General features: G+C 42.0%; 1 protein-coding gene across 3 annotated transcripts in view; it reads left to right on the top strand.

Annotated features, from left to right (window-relative positions):
- The first annotated feature begins 525 nt into the window (after nt 1-525).
- Nucleotides 526-19,649, top strand: part of GCH1 (GTP cyclohydrolase 1) — a 44,538-nt gene continuing 25,414 nt past the window's right edge. For all 3 annotated transcript variants that reach the window (XM_077769255.1, XM_077769249.1, XM_077769264.1), the window contains exon 1: nt 526-997. In XM_077769255.1, the coding sequence (XP_077625381.1) occupies nt 658-997 (340 nt within the window). In that variant the 5' untranslated portion in view covers nt 526-657. The remainder of the gene's footprint in view (nt 998-19,649) is intronic.

The following is a 19,649-nucleotide window of genomic DNA, read 5'->3' as shown; positions in this document are numbered from 1 at the left end:
TATTCTCCCGCCCTAAAAGCGTTAAGAATGGAGTTTCTTACCGACAGCTTAACGCAGTCTTTGCTCCGGCGAGGCCACCTGTTTGGCCATCCCTCGAAGAGAGAGGGGACACGAGCACTTGTGAGGAAGCGTTCTCTCGGCCGAAGAGAAGAGGGCTCGCCGGGCGCCCAGAGCGTGCACTTCCCAGTCTAGGTTCCAGCGCTCGACACTCACCTCCTTTCGGATTCGGTTCGCGCCGCCACAACCCAAGGGATGCAACCCCCTCCTTCCGCCTGGCGCGGGTCCCCTCCACTGCCCGCGGCGGCCGCCTTTGCGGAGCTCGCGGGGGTCGAGCGACCCTCGCACCAGGTCCGCGGGGCCGCCCCCTCTCGGGCACAGGGCCGAGGACTGGGGAGGGGCGGGGCGAGCGCCGTGACGCGCGGAGGCTCCGGCCAATGGGAACGCCCCGCGGCGCCGCCAGAGCCGCCAGCCCATAAATAGGAGGCACGGCCGCGCTCTCCAGTGCTCTGCTGTCCCTGTCTGGGAGAGTGTCTCTGGCCTGTCGCCTACTTTCCTCAGGTGATCCTGGCCACAGCCTATTGCCTGCGGCCGCCGGTGCAGTTTACTTGCAGTCCCCGAAGCGTCCCAGAGTCCCTCCGGAGCGGCAGCGGCAGGTCCATGGAGAAGGGTCCGGTGCGGGCGCCGGCCAAGCCGCGGGGCGCCAGGTGCAGTAATGGGTTCCCCGAGAGGGAGCCGCCGCGACCCGGGCCGAGCGGGCCGGCCGAGAAGTCGCCGCGGCCGGAGATCAAGAGCGTCCAGCCGGCGGACGGCTGGAAGGGCGAACGGCCCCGCAGCGAGGAGGATAATGAGCTGAACCTCCCCAACCTGGCGGCCGCCTACTCGTCTATCCTGCGCTCGCTAGGCGAGGACCCCCAGCGGCAGGGACTGCTCAAGACGCCCTGGAGGGCGGCCACAGCCATGCAGTTCTTCACCAAGGGTTACCAGGAGACCATCTCAGGTCAGTGCGCCCGCCGGCCGCAGGGGCGCGGAGTAGGTGGCGGCGGGAGGCGCGCGTCGGCTCCGGGAAGTTTCCGGAGTTGCTTCACTCTTGGCGGAGTGAGCCGAGTGCCGTCACCTTCCGCACCCCGCCTTCTGCGCTGGGCTCCGCTGGCCTGGCCTGGAGAGAGCCCTGTGCGGGACGCGTTTCTGGCGCACGGAGAGGCAGCCGCCTCTGCCCCGGCGGTCCGCGCAGCTGTCCTTGCCGGGTCCTCCCAGCCCTGCGTGCAGCCCTGTCCTTGAACCTTCCGGCGCCCTGGGACCGCGGTCACTGAGCTCCCTGCCAGGTGGGGGGCTGCTGGAGCCCCTTTTGCCTGAGCGTCCAGGGCCGGCCGCTTGACGCACGTGCAGGGCCTACACTTGCCAGGATTTAGGATCACCCGGCCCTTGCGGAAGGGAGGGCTTCCCAGCTCGTCTTTCTCGAGGTCTCACTTTTTGGGGGGTCTGGGGTGAAGCTTCGGCTTCGTCTCTTGGAGCGCTGGGGGTGATCCTTTGTGGCAGACTCCGAGACCCGCACTTTCACTGACTTGCCAGGGGTCACCCGGGTCTTCGGAAAGGTGTAGTGGTCTTTGGTCCACATCGTTAACTCCATCTCAGGATTCCCCCAGGGTTTGAGGCGTGAGTTTCTCGGACTAGTTGGCTGTTTGAAGTCCCCGGTCCCACAGTGAAAGCTCAAAAGCCATAAAGCTACTCCTCGGGGGTCGGGGAGGTTTGCTTGGCTCTGGTACCCGGAATCGGAGTACCTTTAAGCCGACTTTGCCCAATGCTATCCGTGCTTGAGGCGGGTCAGGCTTTCGCCGCGAAGGCCAGAAAGCAGCAGGGGATGGGGAGGGAGAATGGAAAATGAGGATTTCGCTGCCTCTTTCCTGGGTGAACGGTGTTGGTCTTCACAAAAAAGAGAAAGATACGGTCTGACTTCTGCAGCTGGGACCGAGGACGTTGTTTTCCCGTTCAAATCTTCTGTGCCTCTTGGTGACATTTATTTATTGGGCCTGAGAAGCCTCTGGCTTCATCATTTCTCAAGGAATAAGAGTGCTGCCTTGCAAGGTAACTTCCCTGTCCCTGTTATTTTTTTGATCACGTATCCGGCGATTCACCCAATGGATCCTGGGAAGAACAAAGTTATTTTTTGCCCAGTCTTCCACACCCCAAAGGAAGGGTGGGAAATCAGTGTGAGAGGGGTGGGGCCCCAAAAGGAAATGATACTACACACCAAAGCCAAGAAGTGGGCCTCTAGTTCTGTGTCCAAGTTCGCTTTTCTACCTCTTGATGGTAAAATTTCCAAGTCTCAAGAGCCGAATCTCAAAATGCAAAGACTGAAAAATAAGCAGTCTTCATTTGGTGAATATTCTGTCATTCGGTGATCTTCCACGAGGTAATGAAGAAACCTCTTTTAGGGCCTTGCTCATTCTGCCTCTTGGGGACACTGAAAGCAGTCTCTTCCATAACATTGGTCAGACTTTGGGCATCTTTCCAAATTCACAGAGGGATTCCCGACTCCAAAGACAGGGCACAGAATTGCCTAAAGGTCACAGAATTACCTAAGGTACTCACAAGGTTTATTTAAACAAATGGTGAGCAGAAGTTTGTCTCATGAGCCATAGGGCTAATGAATCCAAAGAACACTTAAGTCTACCTTAGAAAACCGTTTCAGTCAAATGTTAATTTATTACTTAAAAAGGTCCTTGGACCTAGAGACAGAAAGTAGATCAGGGGTTGTCTGGGCCTGAGGAGAGGAGGAGGAGAGAATAGGGAGTGGCTGCTTCATGGGTTTCCTTTTGGGGTGATGAAAATGTTCTGGAACTAGAGAATTGTGGTGGTGTTGGCACAGCATTATGAATGTACTAAAATGCCACTGAACTGTACACTTTAAAATGGTTAAAATGATGAATTTTAAGTATATTTTATCATACTGAAAAAAGTCTGCAGACCATTTAAGAACTATTACTAGCCATTAATTGAATATTTGTGATGCTTTAAGTGCTTTGTGCGGAGAGTCTTGGTTAATCCTTAGTTTTGAGATAAACGCTGTTCTTTTATGCCCATGACAAGGAAATTGAGGCAGACAGTTTGACAGCTTCAAGTGGTAGGGCTGATGTTTGAATTCCCACAGTCAGAATGCAGAACTTATACCTTCTTTCTTATTTTGTATCTTATCTACCAAGTATTTCAAATTATGAGTTGTGACCTAACAGTTGGGTTACCAGCATAAAAACAGGTGGAGTAGGGGCGGATGGGTGGCTCAGTCTGTTAAGCACTGGACTCTTGATTTCAACTCAGGTCATGATCTTACAGTTCATGAGTTCAAACTCCATGCCTGGTTCTGCACTCATAGCACAGATAATCTCTGCTTGGGATCCTGTCTCCCTCTCTCTCTCTGCGCCTTCCCTGCTTGCTCTCTCTCTCTCTCTCTCTCAAAATAAATAAAATTAAACTTAAAAAAAATAGGTGGAGTGGCAGCTGGGTGGCTCAGTCAGTTGAGCATCTGACTTAGGCTCTGGTCACGATCTCATGGTTTGTGAGTTCAAGCCCCCCATCAGGCTGGGTGCTGTCAGCATGGAGCCTGCTTCGGATCCTCTGGCCCGCTCTCTCTCTTCACCTCTCCCACTCGCATTCTCTCTCTCTCTAAAATAATAAACATTAAAAAAATTAAATAGGTGGCGTAGAATGGAGAAGATGCATTTATAATATGTAGTAAGGATACAAGTTGTGAGGAGCTTCTGAGTTGGTTTCATAGGTGTTTTTTTGGTATGTACTGGCTCCAGATGTAATATATTTCTGAACTGTGGGCTGTGGTCAAAAATTTGAAAGCCTCTTTCTAGGGGATTACACTTAAGGAATTAATGTATATTTCTTAGAGGGACACAGTTAGAAGATGAAGAGGAGAGCTTAACGAGGATGGTGCTGAACTTAAAGGAATAAACCTCAAAGGGCAGTGGTTCAGGTCTTGGGCCAGCCAAGGTGGGAGAGAGAAGGAAGGAGATTTTAATTCTGCAGCAAATATGACAGAGAGTAATAAAGAAAATCCTGAACAATCCCTAATTTTTATTTCTTTAGAGAGCATAAGTCTGTGACTACCATAGATTGGGATAGAAATAGACTTCTTTCAAACTCTCACTTTTCTATCCTTGTAAACAAGATACTCTGTACTTTTATATCTATCTATAGTAATTCCTGGTTAATGGTGTTGACTTCAGTGTTGTTAAATAGAAAATTCCCCAAATTATTCTCTGTATTATTTTTTGTTCCTCCTGAGTGGATTGATGCTAAATTCTGGTGTTCTGGGGAGTTTGTCATTTCTTCCCGCACTGTCCCTTCTCTCCATGACCCTTGCCTAGTGTACCTTTCCTCTACTTTCCAGTGTGTACCTTACCATGGGTACATCTGTGATCACTGAAGGTGGGGCTGTGTCAGGGTTGTGCAAGTCTCCTGGTTACTGTTCACCACTGGGCTTTAGCTTGTAGGCTGGAGGGAGTTCTGAAAGAGATACTGTCACCTCTCCCAGGAACCGGCTCTCTCCTGAATCTGGCATCACATGGTGATTCTTGGCCCGGGTGGTCTTTATCTGTTGCTGTCCAATTTCCGTTTAACCGCATCCTAGTTTTCTTATGTATTCAGAGTTTACCTTGATGAGGTCTCCTTTCTCAATAGGGGATCTTTCCTGTATTTCCAATATTTTGTTCAGAACCTTAATTAGACTGGAGGGTCTACTGTTCTCTGGGGTTCCTGGTCTTCTTGTCCCTGTGTCTAATCCTTTCTATTCCCTGTTCCCTCCTGGGTGTAAATGGGAATAATTCTTAAATAGCATTATCTACCAAAGGTTAAGTGCATATGACTGTCTCATCAATTGTTTTCTTTATGAGTTTATGGGAACACTCAGGAGTCTTGACTCTTCTGTCACATTTTTAGTTAAAGTAGGTTTTAGCTTATCTTATCCAGGATGCCAAAGCAGTTCTCATAAATCAAGTTGACAGTGTCCCAAATTTTGGGAAGCTTGTGAGCATGTATATAATGTAGCAGGAGGAGATGGTACCACAGGTGATGGACTTCTTAACTGTCTTCCCACCAGGGTTAAGGAGTCTTGTCCCAGCCTCAATCATTTTTACTGTGAGATGATACCTATTCCTTAAAGATAACACAGGGCAATTAGACACTTTGTTTATACAAAAATGAGTCTTAGCCACTTCATGCTGAATGTGCTTAGCACTCACAAAGATTTTTTTTTAATGTTTTATTTATTTCTGAGAGAGAGAGAGAGAGCGAGCAAGCGAGTATGAGCAGGGGAGGGTCAGAGAGAGGGGGAGACACAGAATCAGAAGCAGGCTCCAGGCTCTGAGCTAGCTGTCAGCACAGAGCCCGACGTGGGGCTCAAACCCACGAACCATGAGATCATGACCTGAGCCAAAGTCGGACGCTTAACCGACTGAGCCACCCAGGTGCCCCATAAAGATTTTTTTTAAATCACCAATCTTTGCGATTTACCAAATCAGACTAACGAAGAACTAAAAACTGTAACAATTTATGAGGTATGAATGGGGCAGAAAGTCAAATTATTTACTATTCCTCCCATATTATGGGTGAAAGGTGAGTTTACGTTCCAAGTTTGAAAGTATATTAAAGAAAAGTTAATCTCATTATTGAGGTGCTATTTTTGGATATTTGTAGTTCATTTAAATCTTGATTCACTAATAATTTTTGTTTTGTTTTGCTAATGAATACTTATGTAGGACTTAGTTCTATTTATTGCTAGAAAGAGTATTATAAATAAAGAACTAAAAATAATGAGGCTGTTGAAGTATTTGACTGGAATTTGAGAGTAGTCAAAGTTGATTAAAGCTGTTAAGAAGTCATTGGGGTGTTGGTTAAGTGATTCTTGATTTTGGCTCAGGTCATGATCTCCTGGATTGTCAGATTGAGCCCCTTGTTAGACTCTGTGCTGACACCATGGAGCCTGCTTGGGATTCTCTCTCCCTCTCTTTCTACACCTCCCCTGCTCATGCTCTTCTCTCTCAAAATAAATAAGTAAACATTAAAGGGGAGCGTGGGTGGCTCAGTTGGTTAAGTTCAGCTCAGATCATGATTTCAGGGTTCATGAGTTTGTGCCCCATATCAGCCTATCTGCTGTCAGTACAGAGGCCACTTCAGATCCTCTGTCTTTCCCTCTCTCTCTCAAAAATAAATAAACATTTAAAAAACAAAACAGTTTTTTAAAAAAGCCATTAAGAAGTCATTGAGAATGGAGGAGAAAACCTTGCCCTGACGGTTTCTTTTAAAAATATATTATCTATAAACAATTTTTCTGTCCTGGGAGGAAAAAAAATCCCTACACATAACTTTGAAATACTAAACAAAGCCATTAGATTAGTTCTTGTCTTAGTTTCATTGGCTGACATAAAGTATCAGAAATGGGCTGTTTAAACAACAGATCTTGGGGCACCTGGGTGGCTCAGTCGGTTGAGCTTCGGACTTCAGCTCAGGTCATGATCTACAGTTTGTGGGTTCAAGCCCCGCATCAGGCTCTGTGCTGACAGCTAGCTCAGAGCCTGGAGCCTGTTTTGGATTCTGTGTCTCCCTCTCTCTCTGACCCTCCCCTGCTCCCACTATCTCTCTCTCAGAAATAAGTAAAAGCATTAAATTTTTTTTTTAAACAACAGATGTCTATTGTCTCACAGTTCTAAAGGCTAGAAGTTCAAAATCAAGGTGTGGGTATAACCACACTCCCTCTGAAAATTTTAGTGGGGAGACCTTTCTTGCCTCTGCCCAGCTTCCGGTGATAGCTATCAGTCTTCAGTGTTTGCTCGAATTATTCCAATCCCTGCCTCTGTCGGCATCCAAATTATCCTCTTTTAGAGTTACCAATCACATAGGACTGAGTCCACTGTAGTCCAATATGCTCCATCATAATTACAGTTATTGCAGATGTGATTAGTTTATTTCTATATAGGTCACATTCTGAGCTATGAGGGTTTAGGATTTCAACGTATCTTTTTGGGGAGGGAACACAATTCAACCTATACCCATACCGGTGCTAAATACTACTATTCTGAAGACTGACTGGCAGCTTTACAGTTTCATTCAACAAATTTCACTGAGTGCCAGGCCCTGCACTGAATGCTAGGAACATAGGATGAGTAAAACCAGATATGGTGTCTGCCCTTATGGAATTTACAGTCTTTTGGACAAAAACAGATATTCATCAGAATCGCAGGAGTGAATGTATATGATTACAGATTGAGAAAGGTAAGGATAAAGAGGACACAGGTCAGCAAGACACTTAGCAAAGGAGTTTATCTCTGCTGGGAAATAGGAGCATGGATGCCTGAGCTGACATCTGAATAACACAGACACTGCTGAGGACTTACTAGGTGCTGAACAGTGTTCTGAGTCCTTGACACGGATAGCCTTGGTTGCCCTCACGAGAGCCCTAGGGGGTAGGTGATATTATTCCCATTTTTTAGATAAGGAAACTGAAACACAGAGAGGACCTTTCCAAGATCCTATCTTGAAAGTAGCAGCATTGGGAGGATGATAGAGAATGAGAGTCCTAATCTCTAACATTCTATTTAATTTTACTCATAATATTTTACAGATTTATTTAAGCCTCCCCACTCTTCCCTCTCCTTTTAAAAAAAATTTCTCTACTGTTTTCTTTGTTCAGCTCTTGAAACTCTCCCATGGCTGGGTATTCTCACACTGATTCATTTGCAGTGTACCCCTGTAATTTGATTCCAGGATTAGGTTGAGCCAGACTGCAGTATTAAAATTTGCCAGGAGAGGGCAACTATCTAATCTTTGGGGAGTCCTAGATTACAAATCCTGGATTATATGAACCATTCCTAATTCCAGTTTATATAAATGAATATTTTCCCTATGGTTCTACATTCTCTGTTGAGTCTGCGGTAATTAGATTTGGGGATAATTTGGTTTGGGTTGATCAAAGATTTTTTGAACTGAGGTAAATTTGTTACACTCGAGGCTGAGAGGACATTTACTCACTATAATTTTGCCTGATTATAGCCTCAGTAGCAGTTTTTTAGACTCTTTTAGAGAAGAGGGACTGTTTGTACTCATCATTGAATGCCTAGCAAATTGCCCAGCACATGTGGATGACTTGATGAATGTTTGAATTTATTTCATAAAGACAAAGACCCCCTCTTAACTCTTACTTTTCTTCTACCACAATGCTCTGTGCATAGGTGTTCCATAAATACTGGTTGTTTTATACACTAAAGAAAAATGTAAAGGACTTATCTTTATGAAAAAAGCCATAAGTTATTCCAACTGCAAGTTGGTTGTTAAAGTTGATTAGTTTTAGGTGTTACCAGCCATCCAGTAATTATTAGAAGTTGCAAAATAATAATGTTTGGTTCTTTAATTCCTTTTGAATTTATTGACTAGAGTTCTATAAAGAAGGTATAGAGGAATACTTTAGGCTATCTTTGCAATTATTTTGTAAGTTTAAAAGTATTTAAAATAAAGCTTAAAAATATAAAAGGTTGTTAATTTCTTTAATTCTGCAGTGGAGATCTACCTCACTGTGACTCAGTCTAGAAGCCATAGAAGAAAATAATTAAACTTTACATAAAAACTATGAATTTTCACATGTGAAATACCAATACAAATGAAGTCAAATGGCAGAATGGGAAGAAATATTTACAACTCTTATCAGAGACGACAGGATAATCACACTAATATAAAAAGAGATGCTAGATATTGTGAGAGAAAAGCCAGAAACACAATTGAATATTGGGAAGACATGTAAGCAGACAGTTCACGGGACAGGAAATGCAGATGATTTTTAAATAGTTGGAAAGATGCTGGACCTCACCCTCAATAAGGAAAATGCACACGGACTTCCCCAAGATACATCCTTTCTTTGTTAGATTAGCAAAAGTCCAGAAATTTGATACCCCATTATGTTATTAAGGTGATGGGGAAACAAATACTACTGTTGAAAGGGTAACTGTCCTTATGGAAGATAATTTAACAACATCTGTCACATACAGACTTGTATATTCTGCTTGAAAATCCTGCCTCTGGGAATTTATCTTAGATAGGTACTCATACACATGGAATGACATATGCTCAGAGTTAATCACTGTAGCATTGAATGTGGAAGCAACCTCAATGTCTAGGCCCTTAGAATGGCTAAATTATGCAGAAGAGTTATATTTTGTAGGGAAAATGGGGTACAGGGGAGATAGTTACATGTTTGTATTGGTATTAAGAATTGGAGGATACACAAGTGCTTACATGTTCATCAGGAATATGAACTGGAATAACAGGTAAGAATAGAAGCAAGACTTTTCACTATTTTCAGTTTTTGAGTTTTGAGGTATGTGCATTTATTTTCAAATAGATAAATTAATAATATGATGGCAGGATGCCTGGGTGGCTCAGCTGGTTAAGTGTCAGACTTTGGCTCAGGTCATGATCTCACAGCTCGTGAGTTCAAGCCCCACATGGGGCTCTGTGCTTGATGCTCAGAGACTGGAACCTGCTTTGAATTCTGTGTCTCTCTCTGTCTCTGCCCCTCTCCATCTCATGCTCTGTCTCTGCCCCTCTCCATCTCATGCTCTGTCTCTGTCTCTCAAAAAGAAATAAACCGTTAAAAAAATATTGTGGTAAAATTGTTTCAAATCAAGAAGTAAAAGAAATACAACTTTTCCTAGCTAGCTAGCTGACAAGAAAAATCTGGTAACTGAAAATGTTTACCCTGAAATTAGAAAAAAATAGTTGGACATAACATACTTGTGAGTTTGATCTTCTTTGTGATTGTTACTGCATATAGAAAGAGACTGCGTTTGAATGTGATCTTGTCTTTTAGCTATCTGTATAAGTACTGGCATATCTCTAAACTTTGTTATTTCCCCCTTTTTGTAAAGGGTGGTAATACCTGCTTTGCCTGGACTCTTCTAAGAAGTAAGAAGGTATGTGAAAAAGCACGTGATACTTAATCTAGTCCTTCTTTATGGTGAGGGAGAACTGTAAGATTGGATTAATTGAGAAGTGTTTTAAGACTGTAGGACATTTTGGGGCCCTAAGTCCACAGCCATGCTGTGAGGAAGCTGTGCCACACGGAATGGCCACAGGTGGGTATTCTGGCTAATGGCTCTACCTGAGGTTCCCCCCGAGCCCCACAGCTAGCACTGAACAGTAGACAGGTAAGTAGATTCCCCCAGGTGATTCCAGCTTCCAGCCATTTCCACTGAGGCCCCAGACATTGAGGCATAGAGGCCAGTCATCTTCTCTGTGCTCTGTCTGGATTCCTGACCCACAGAATCCAGGGACATAATAAAATAGTTGTATACCACTAAATTCTGAGGTATCTTGTTATGCACTGAAATCAACTGGAACAAATATTTAGATGAGAATGGCTAGATCTGCATTTGTACAGAAGAAAAGGGAGTGACTTAAATAGGCCAAGAGATGGCATTATAGTTATAGGCCAGAGATTTAAATTTGTGAATTATCAGTATAAGGCTGATACCTGAAGTGAGGGGAGTACTGGGCTCTTCAAAGTAGTGTAGGAGATGGGTGGCCTAAAACTTTTGGAGATGTCTGCATTGAGATAGAAGAGTGGAAGAAGAGCCAGCAGACAGTCCTAAAAGGATGTATCAGCAGCAGGAGATCCAAGAGTGTAACTGTTGGCAGAAAATGGTTTTAAGAGAGACAAGGAGCAAAAAGAAGAGGTCATGAGACATTGCAGACTTGAGCCAGATTACCTGACTTCGAGTCCTGTAACTTATGAGCAGTGCCTCAATGACCTCATCTGTAAAATGGGACTATTAATAATACCTATGTATCTTATAGGGTTATTGTGAGGCTGAAATGAATTAGTACACAAAAAGTGCTAAGAGCAATGTCTGCCATACAGAAAGTTCTATTGACATTTTGTACCTGTTAGCCATGAGTACTGAGATTTGAAGGGGGTGATGTTTATAGTTTCTATAGCTTAATATGGTCAGAAGCCAGCTCCTAGGACGTTAGGGAGTAATTATGGAAAACAATAAATTTTTGGAGATACCTTTTTCTGACTAGCAGGATCAAGTGAGTTTCCCCTTGGTGGGTATCAAGGCATCAGCATGCTGGGTGCTGGATGTTGATGATTGAAAGTCTTAGGTGTCAGAGAAAAGCATGAACCCAAAACTCTAGGAAGGTGGCCAGGTGGTATATGTGTGATCTCACATGATACTCCTGTCAGCCTGAAGATTATACCCATTCTAAAGAAGTGGAAACTGAGGAGGCTCAGGCTGTCATTTGCCAGAGGTCACAGAGCAGAACCCAGATGTTTGTGACTACAGCACTCATGTTCCATCAACATCATGCACCCTCAGGTTTAAAGTGCCTGTGCTACAATTTCATATGAAGATACATTTATATGTGAGGATCATAGTACATAGGAATCTGCTTTTCTTCCTGATCTCTAGCAACGAGAAAGCCAAGTAGATTTATGTTTGAGGCATTTCTTACTATCCTGACTAAAAGACAGTTCATGAAGTTTTTGATTTGGGGAATTCATGAATAATGCCAAAATCTTAGCTAAATTGTATTCAATTCTAAGGTGGATTATAACAAACTTTTTCCCATTTGATCCTCTGAGGGAGATACTTGAAGACCACAATTTTATATATTTTGTTTATTTTTTTTAATGTTTTATTTATTTCTAGGAGAGAGAGAGAGAGACAGCGTGAGCAGGGGAGGGTCAGAGAGAGGGAGTGACAGACTCTGAAACAGGCTCCAGGCTCTGAGCTGTCAGTCAGCACAGAGCCCGACGCAGGGCTTGAACCTACGAACCGCGAGATCATGACCTAAGCGAAAGTCGGACGCTTAACCGACTAAGCCACCCAGGCGCCCGTATATATTTTGTTTAAAGCACATTGAATTATGTTGTGGACATTTTATATTTTATATGTGAGTCTTTTAATGGTTTTATGGTTCGGAACTTTTCTGTTTTAAATGTTAGTTTTTAGGGCTTGTACCTTTTGTTAAATGCAGTTATAAATGCTTGATATTTCATTTAAAGTAATTTTATCTATAACTACATGGTATATAAATTTCAGAGATACAAACTTACTTTAACTCTTTGAACAATTGGGCAAATATTCTACAACATAATTATGTTCTAATTCATCTATTGTGTTCCCTATTGTATATTTGTAACTGTGTCTAAATGGATACACTTGCATGTTATATGTTCTTTTTTCTTTTTTTATTTGTTTGATTATTATTGTGGTAAAATATACACAACATAAAATTACCATTCTAGCCACTTAAAAGTATTTTTTTACTTTTATTTTTTTGAGAGACAGAGACAGAATTTGAGCGGGAGAAGGACAGAGAGAGAATGAGACACAGAATCCAAAGCAGGCTCCAGGCTCTGAGCTGTCAGCACAGAGCCCGACTTGGGGCTTGAACTCACAAACCATGAGATCATGACCTGAGCCGAAGTTGTATGCTTAACCAACTCCAACTGAGCCACCCATTGCCCCTATTTTAGCCATTTTTAAGTGAACGGTTCAGTGGCATTGAGTTCATTCGCATTGGTGTGCAATCATCACCACTATCCATCTTCAGAACTTTCTCATCCTCCCAAACTGAAACTCTACTTATTAACCAATTAACTCCCTATTGCCCTTTCTCCCAGTCCTTGGTAACCATGACTTTCTGTGTGCATTTGATTATTCTAGGTACCTCAAAGAGTAGAATCATAGCATATTTGTCCTTTGTGTCTGGCTTATTTCATTTAGTAAAATGTCCTTAAGCTTCATCCATGGCAAGAACATTTTAAAGTGTGAAAAGACCCATTTATTTGGTTCTTATTTAAGCCAGTAACTCATTCTGTAGAACGTTGTATATTCTTAAATTTGTAGTTTTGTTTTGTTTTGCTTTTGCATGGATGCTTGAAAACTCTATCTTTGAAACTTTCTTTATCTTTGAACTTATCTTTGAAGTTTATCCAGCTTGGTGGTAAGCATTTGGTCTTAAATTTTTCTAGAAGATATTTTAGAAAATTATGTGTGTGTGTGTGTGTGTATGTGTATATTTTTTCAAATTGTATTTAGTTTCAGCAGCACAAAGTGCTTAGCTTACAGCCTCCAGCTGCCAGTGCCCTTGCTTTGCCTCACTGGAGGTCATGCTTACCCCATGCTGTTTTCTTCTTTCATTTTGTTATCCATTTCTTTCTATTCCTCCACCACCAACATAATCTGAGGGTGGGGTTCTTTACAAGTGAAGAACTTTATTATTTTTTAATGGTTAATTTTTAATATTTATTTTTGAGAGAGAGCGCACGCGCCTGCGCGCGCGCGCACACACACACACACACACACACACACACACACACGAGTGGGGGAGGGGCAGAGAGAGAGAGAGCAAGATACAGAATCTGAAGCAGGCTCCTGATATGGGCTCGAACTCATGAACTGTGAGATCATGACCTGAGCCAAAGTTGGGCGCTCAACTGACTGAGCCATCCAGGCACCCCACAAGTTCAGTACTTTACGAGACAGACAAGTGTTTCAGCTTTATAGGTTAGTGTGTGTTAGAAACTTTGTTCATTGATACAATCCTAAGGTCCATTTGGTGTTTCTTAAACTATTTTAGTGCATCATCAAACTCATCCTGGTATAATGGGAAGAACAACCAGTCTGAACGAGTCACAGCATTTAACTAAGTAGTTTATGACCCTAGACAAGTCTGTTGCAAGGCTTTCTGGGTCCAGTTGCACAAGGAGTGGAATTGTGACGCCTAAATCTGTACTATGGACGCGCTTGTCAGTGTTGTCACTCGTTCTGTTGACTTCCAGCAGGTGACAGGTGAGGTCCTACCAAGGACCTCAGGCTTCTTTCATTGCTAGAAGTGATTTCCTTTGAAACATTCAAGCCACACAGAGAGTTTCTATGGTAACACGTTATCTCTCTTTTTTTCTTGTGATGCACATTTTTGAAAAGGTTCTTCATCTGTATGTTCTTTAGGGTCTGTGATCTTCTCACCTATGGCCACTTTGATTAGGCAAAGTCTTTATTCAAGGACTTTTTCCTCACGGGTATTGTAGACACTTTTAGAAGAAAAAGCAGTTGCTAATCCTACTAGCCCTTGAGGTGTTTGTAAGTAAAGTTTCATATAAATTAGAAGAGGAATTGTTGGATTACTTGGTAGCACAGTAATAACAAGGAAACAGTGTTCTCTGTTAGGATTGTGACTTTTTATTTTACTTTTAACTTTTTATATAAAAGTTTCAAATACAAACATAGATAAGACTGTATAATGGATAGCTATGTACTTACTACCTAGATCCAAATTAATATTTTGCCCTATTGGCATGGTCTATTTTGTGGAGAACAACTCAGAGACATGTATTTTTTTTTTTTAATGTTTATTTATTTCTAGGAGAGAGAGAGAAAGAGAGAGAGAGAGAGAGACAGCGTGAGCAGGGGAGAGTCAGAGAGAGAGGGAGTCACAGACTGAAACAGGCTCCAGGCTCTGACCTAGCAGTCAGCACAGAGCCCGACGCGGGGCTCGAACCCACGCACTGCGAGATCATGACCTAAGCGAAAGTCGGACGCTCAACCGACTAAGCCACCCAGGCGCCATGTATTTAGAGAGACATGTATTTAGAGATGAAATCTCACCTTAGAAAGTGTTTTTCTTCTTAACCTTAACCTTATCCTTAACCTTCTTAACATTATCCTTAGCAAAATTAACTATTAATTTCTTCATATGATTTAATACCTAATCTACATTCACAACGATGGAATTAATACCTGATTCTGCACCACCAGGTGTCCCAAATGTCTTTTACTCGTGGCTTGTTTAAACTAGGACCCATTCAAAGATCCATATACTTGTATTTGATTGTTATGTTCTAACCTAGAAGATTTCTTGTTACCGTCTCCCCCACCCTGTGACACTGATTTATCTGAGTCTCAGTTGTCCTATAAGATTTTCCACCTTGTCTGCTTATTTTTTTTCTTGTTTTCATTTAACTTGTTTCTCTTTCATATTCCTGGAACTGGAAGTTAGGTCTAAAGACTTGATTAAATTCAGGGAAAACCTTTTTAGCAAGAATGCTATTTTCTTCATATCGTATCACACCAAGAGATAGAAAATATTTAGATCTTGAAGATTTAAAGACTGTAGTTGGTTTCAAAACGCAATTCTTTACTGGTTTCCTAGGGTAAACTTCTATAGAGAGGTTTATTTTTTGTTAAAACCTTTTTATTAGTTTGAAGATTTAATGGGATTCTCCTTTCCCTTGAAACTGTTCCAGTTTCATTTCAAAAAGTAAAGGTCAAAGTAGCATTAAATTACTGAATTTCCCCTCATATAAACCAAATAAATAGTTGGTAAAACAGTATTTTGCAAGCAATGTGCACAAGCTCTGGACTCTGGCAGCCTCTGGGTATCAAGCCATTCTTTCTGTCTGCTCTCTTGAGCCGGCAAGTACCTGGACACTCTTCTTCAACCCCTATGTTTATCACTAATATTACTTTTATTTTAAAACCTCAGATTTGTTCTTTGTTTCCCTTGCTACATTGGCTTTAGGCCTGTGACCTTGTGGATGACAGAAGTGCGTTAACTCCTGATTCTGGTTTCTTGCCTCTGAGCTCTTCCTCTGGAGTCCATTGTTCTCTTAGGTCAGGTTCAGACTTGTGGTGGCTGGTCATCAGGCTCTCATGTGTAAGTCAGAAGACAGGGGGTCAAAATCCAGCTCTCCATACCAACAGGTACACTCTTCTTTAGTAGGCACCTAATGTTTCCAGATAGACATCAGTTTGCTTGTCTGTAAAATGGGGATGATAATTGTTTTAACAACTGCAGAATATGGCAGGACTTGAAAGAAGTCATGATGAAATGTAAAATTCAGTTTTATGTGCTCTAAAATAGAAGGGCATCTATTTCTTCTCAATGCATAGACCCACTCAGGAAGTCCATTTTACCTGTTGTTGTTTCCTGTATTTCTGTATTTTATTTCCTATAATATCTCTCTTCCTTATCCCTTCTGGAAATCCCTCTCTTCCTTTCCTTCAATTCATCCTTAAGGCCTGGATCAAATTTTCATGCTTAATATATGTTTTCTTCTAGCTTATAATTTTTCCTTTATATAAACTATTGCTTTTATCATTTAGTTTCTAGGCATGCCTTCCATTTGGGGGGCTGAGTTTTTAAAAAACATAATTCTACTATAATTAATGGATAGTGTTATATTAGTTTCAGGTGTACAAATACTGATTTAACAATTCTGTACATTACAGTGCTCATCATAAGTGTACTCTTAATTCCCTTCACTTATTTTTTTATTTCCCCAGATCTTAAGTTTCTTAAGGTCATATTTGATATATTTGTGTCCAGCTTAGAAACTAGTAGAGAACTTGCTATGGAAACTTGATCATGTTACCCTCGGAACTGATTTATAGTGAGTTGGCTATATGTAGGACCCAACTGGTTTCTTCAATGGCTGCTATTTTTCTAGGACATGGGTACAATTTTCTTATATGAGGTCCTCCTTCCTTTACTTTTCACTGGACCTCTGGAAAGTTGGCTCCAGCTTCTTTCCTGATCTCCCCATACTGTTCCCCACCTCCCCCTCCAATCTCAGTCTCTGTTCCAAGCGTCCTTTCCCAGCTGGTGTGCAGACCTCATGGTGTTCCGCAGGAATTGTCACCCTTTGATTTGGTGACTGTAGTGAGGGTTTATGGTGGGGAATTACATTGCCCACTGTTCCACCTTGCTAAACAGCAAATTAAGGCCAGTAGTGGGTCCATTTTTAACCCTCAGCCTCTCTCAAAAGCCTATGCTCCCAGCCCAACTGGTCATCAAAATTGCTTAGGTTTTTAAAATATTTAATAATCCTGGGTTCATCCCAACAGGTAGTGAATCAGACTTTGCAGGGTAGCTTGAGAAGCTGTGTTTTTCAAAGCTTCCTATGATTGGCCATATGTGAGATCCACTGTTCTAAAACATGATCCCTTTTCCCTTAATCATTTGTCACTAATGATGGTGGCTTGCACACCCTGCTGGTACTTGTTTGTTGGATTGGATTACAGATGGCTCTATAACGTCCATCTGTATGATATTTCTTGGCATAAGTGAATGTAGGATGATAAAGGATGAGCCTATTAAAGGCTTCTGAAGCAAATGGATAGTTTATCAGATTGGTGTGTTCTTTCTTTAGAACTGCTGTGAACCAGACCTTGTTACCACCATCTGTTTTGTAAATTCCGTTTACAGTTTAACAGCTGGATTGTGAAAGATATACAAAATTATCCAATTAAAAGACTAAATTTGGCAAGTGTGCATTTTTTTTTTAATGACTTCTTGAATACACTCTTATTTCTTTCCTTAGACAGCCTCTTAAGGCTCTTATTTTTGTCTACCACAAATTTTCAGAATAGTAAACTGAGACCAGAATGGAAGTTCTTAGGCTAGGAGGCTTGGATAACTTTGGGAGTTAATAATGTATAGGGTTGATAGCCTTGAGTTTTACCCTTTAAATAGTTTAAAACAGTTGCTTTTCTCCACCTTAGTACTAAAAGCCTCTAACCAGTACCTTTGTGCATCTCGAAAGGTGACTGACCAGTAACGGTGGGTGGATAACATGTGTTATGATTTGGCATTGATTTCTAACAAGCCAAGAACCGGGGAGTCCTGTTAAACTCCTTCTCTAGAAACCACCCTCTTATCTGTGAGGATCCTGTAGCCCAGGTCACAGTCCGTGCAAAGTTCAAATGAGAACCTGGGCCTCTGGACTTTTAAACTTCTTTTCTAATTTACTGTTCTGCTTTTTTGAACCCCTGTGCGTGTGTGGTTTTCTAAGAGCCAGCTAAGTAGTGGTGTTTAGGTAGAGCAATTGTGTGTGCTTCTGTTTTCTTATTTCAGTACTTTAGTATCTTATAAATAAACTAGAGCAAACATTATTGTTGTAACCAGGAAAAACTCTTGGTTAATAAAGATAACTTCATGTTATCATGTGAGAACATGTCCCTCAGCAACAGACATTGTGTTCATGACAAGCCCAGCTGAGAGGATGGGAATAGCTCTCCAGTTTGCATTTGCCGAATAAAGGATGCATTTTAGTACTATTTTGAACGCAACCAGTACATCTATTTCAATAGCCTTGGCTACAGTGTTGTTGTTGTTGTTGTTTTTTTGGCAGTTTTATTGAGGAAAAAGTTGGCATGCAACATTTTGTAAGTTTAAGGTGTATAACATGTTGATTTAGTACACTTATGTATTGGAATATGATTGTCACCATAGGTAGTATTTCCATCACATCACAAAATTACTGTTTCTTTTTTTTTTTAATATTTTTTATTTTATTTCTAGGAGAGAGAGAGACAGCGCAAGCAGGGGAGGGTCAGAGAGAGAGGGAGATACAGACTCCGAAACAGGCTCCAGGCTCTGAGCTGGCAGTCAGCACAGAGCCCGACGCGGGGCTCGAACCCACGACCCGCGAGATCATGACCCAAGCGAAAGTCGGACGCTTAACCGACTAAGCCACCCAGGCGCCCCACAAAATTACTGTTTCTTTAGTGATGAAACATTTAAGGTCTACTTTCTTAGCAATTTTCAAGTATGTACAGTATCCTTAACTATAATCAGAAAGGTGTGCATTAAAAAAGGAAATCCTCTGTAGGGTGCCTGGTGACTGTTGGTTAAGTGTCCATCTTTGGCTCAAGTCATGATCTCACAGTGTTTGAGCCCTGCATTGGGCTCTGTTAGCACAGAGCCTGCTTCGGATCATCTGTCTCCTTTTTCTTCTGTCTCTCTCTCAAAAATAAATAAGCTTAAAAAAAAAAAAACTTAAAAAATACTGTGCATCAAATCCCCAGAATTTATTTATCTTTAACTGGAAGTATGTATTCTTTGACCAACATCTCTCCATCTCTCCCACCCTCCTAGCCCTTTGTAACCATTATTTTACTCTCTGTTTCTAAGAGTTGGGCTTTTTTAAGATTCTACATGTAAGTGAGATCATACAGTATTTGTTTTTCTCTGACTTATTTCACTTAGCATAATGCTTTCAATCAATTATAATGCTTTTCATAGTGCTTTCATCATCCATGTTGTCTTGGCTATATTTTTTTTTAATTTTTATTCATTTATTTATTAAAGTTTACTTATTTATTTTGAGAGAGAGGGAGAGAGTGCAAACATGTGTCGGGGAGAGGCAGAGACAGGGAGAGAGAGAATCCCAAGCAGACTCCAAACTTCAGAAGAGTCCCATGCCAGGCTTGATCCTGCAAACTGTGAGATCATGACCTCAGCCAAAATCAGGAGTCTGACACTCAACTGACTGAGCCACCCAGATGCTCCTATTTATTTTTTAAGATTCTAAGTAATCCTTACACCCACTATGAGACTCAAGCTTACAACCGTGAGATCAAGAGTCACATGCTCTAGCCAGTCAGGAGCCCCTTGGCTATATTTTAATTGCTTACAAGCTACATGGGAATTTATCTCCGCCAGGGACGACAGAAATGAAAATTTCCAAAATATCCAAACTTTTACTTTCTCCGCAATGCATTGGATCTTTCCTGCTGGCAAATTTGCAGCTTATGAAATAAGTTCATAGAGCATATGAAAGTTGTGCCACATCTGCTTACTCCAGA

The sequence above is a fragment of the Crocuta crocuta genome, unplaced genomic scaffold (genome assembly GCF_008692635.1).
Source record: "Crocuta crocuta isolate KB4526 unplaced genomic scaffold, BGI_CrCroc_1.0 scaffold10, whole genome shotgun sequence".
Lineage (NCBI taxonomy): Eukaryota > Metazoa > Chordata > Mammalia > Carnivora > Hyaenidae > Crocuta > Crocuta crocuta.
The sequence above is the reverse complement of the archived record's forward strand: the minus strand, read 5'-3'. Positions and strand labels throughout refer to the sequence as shown.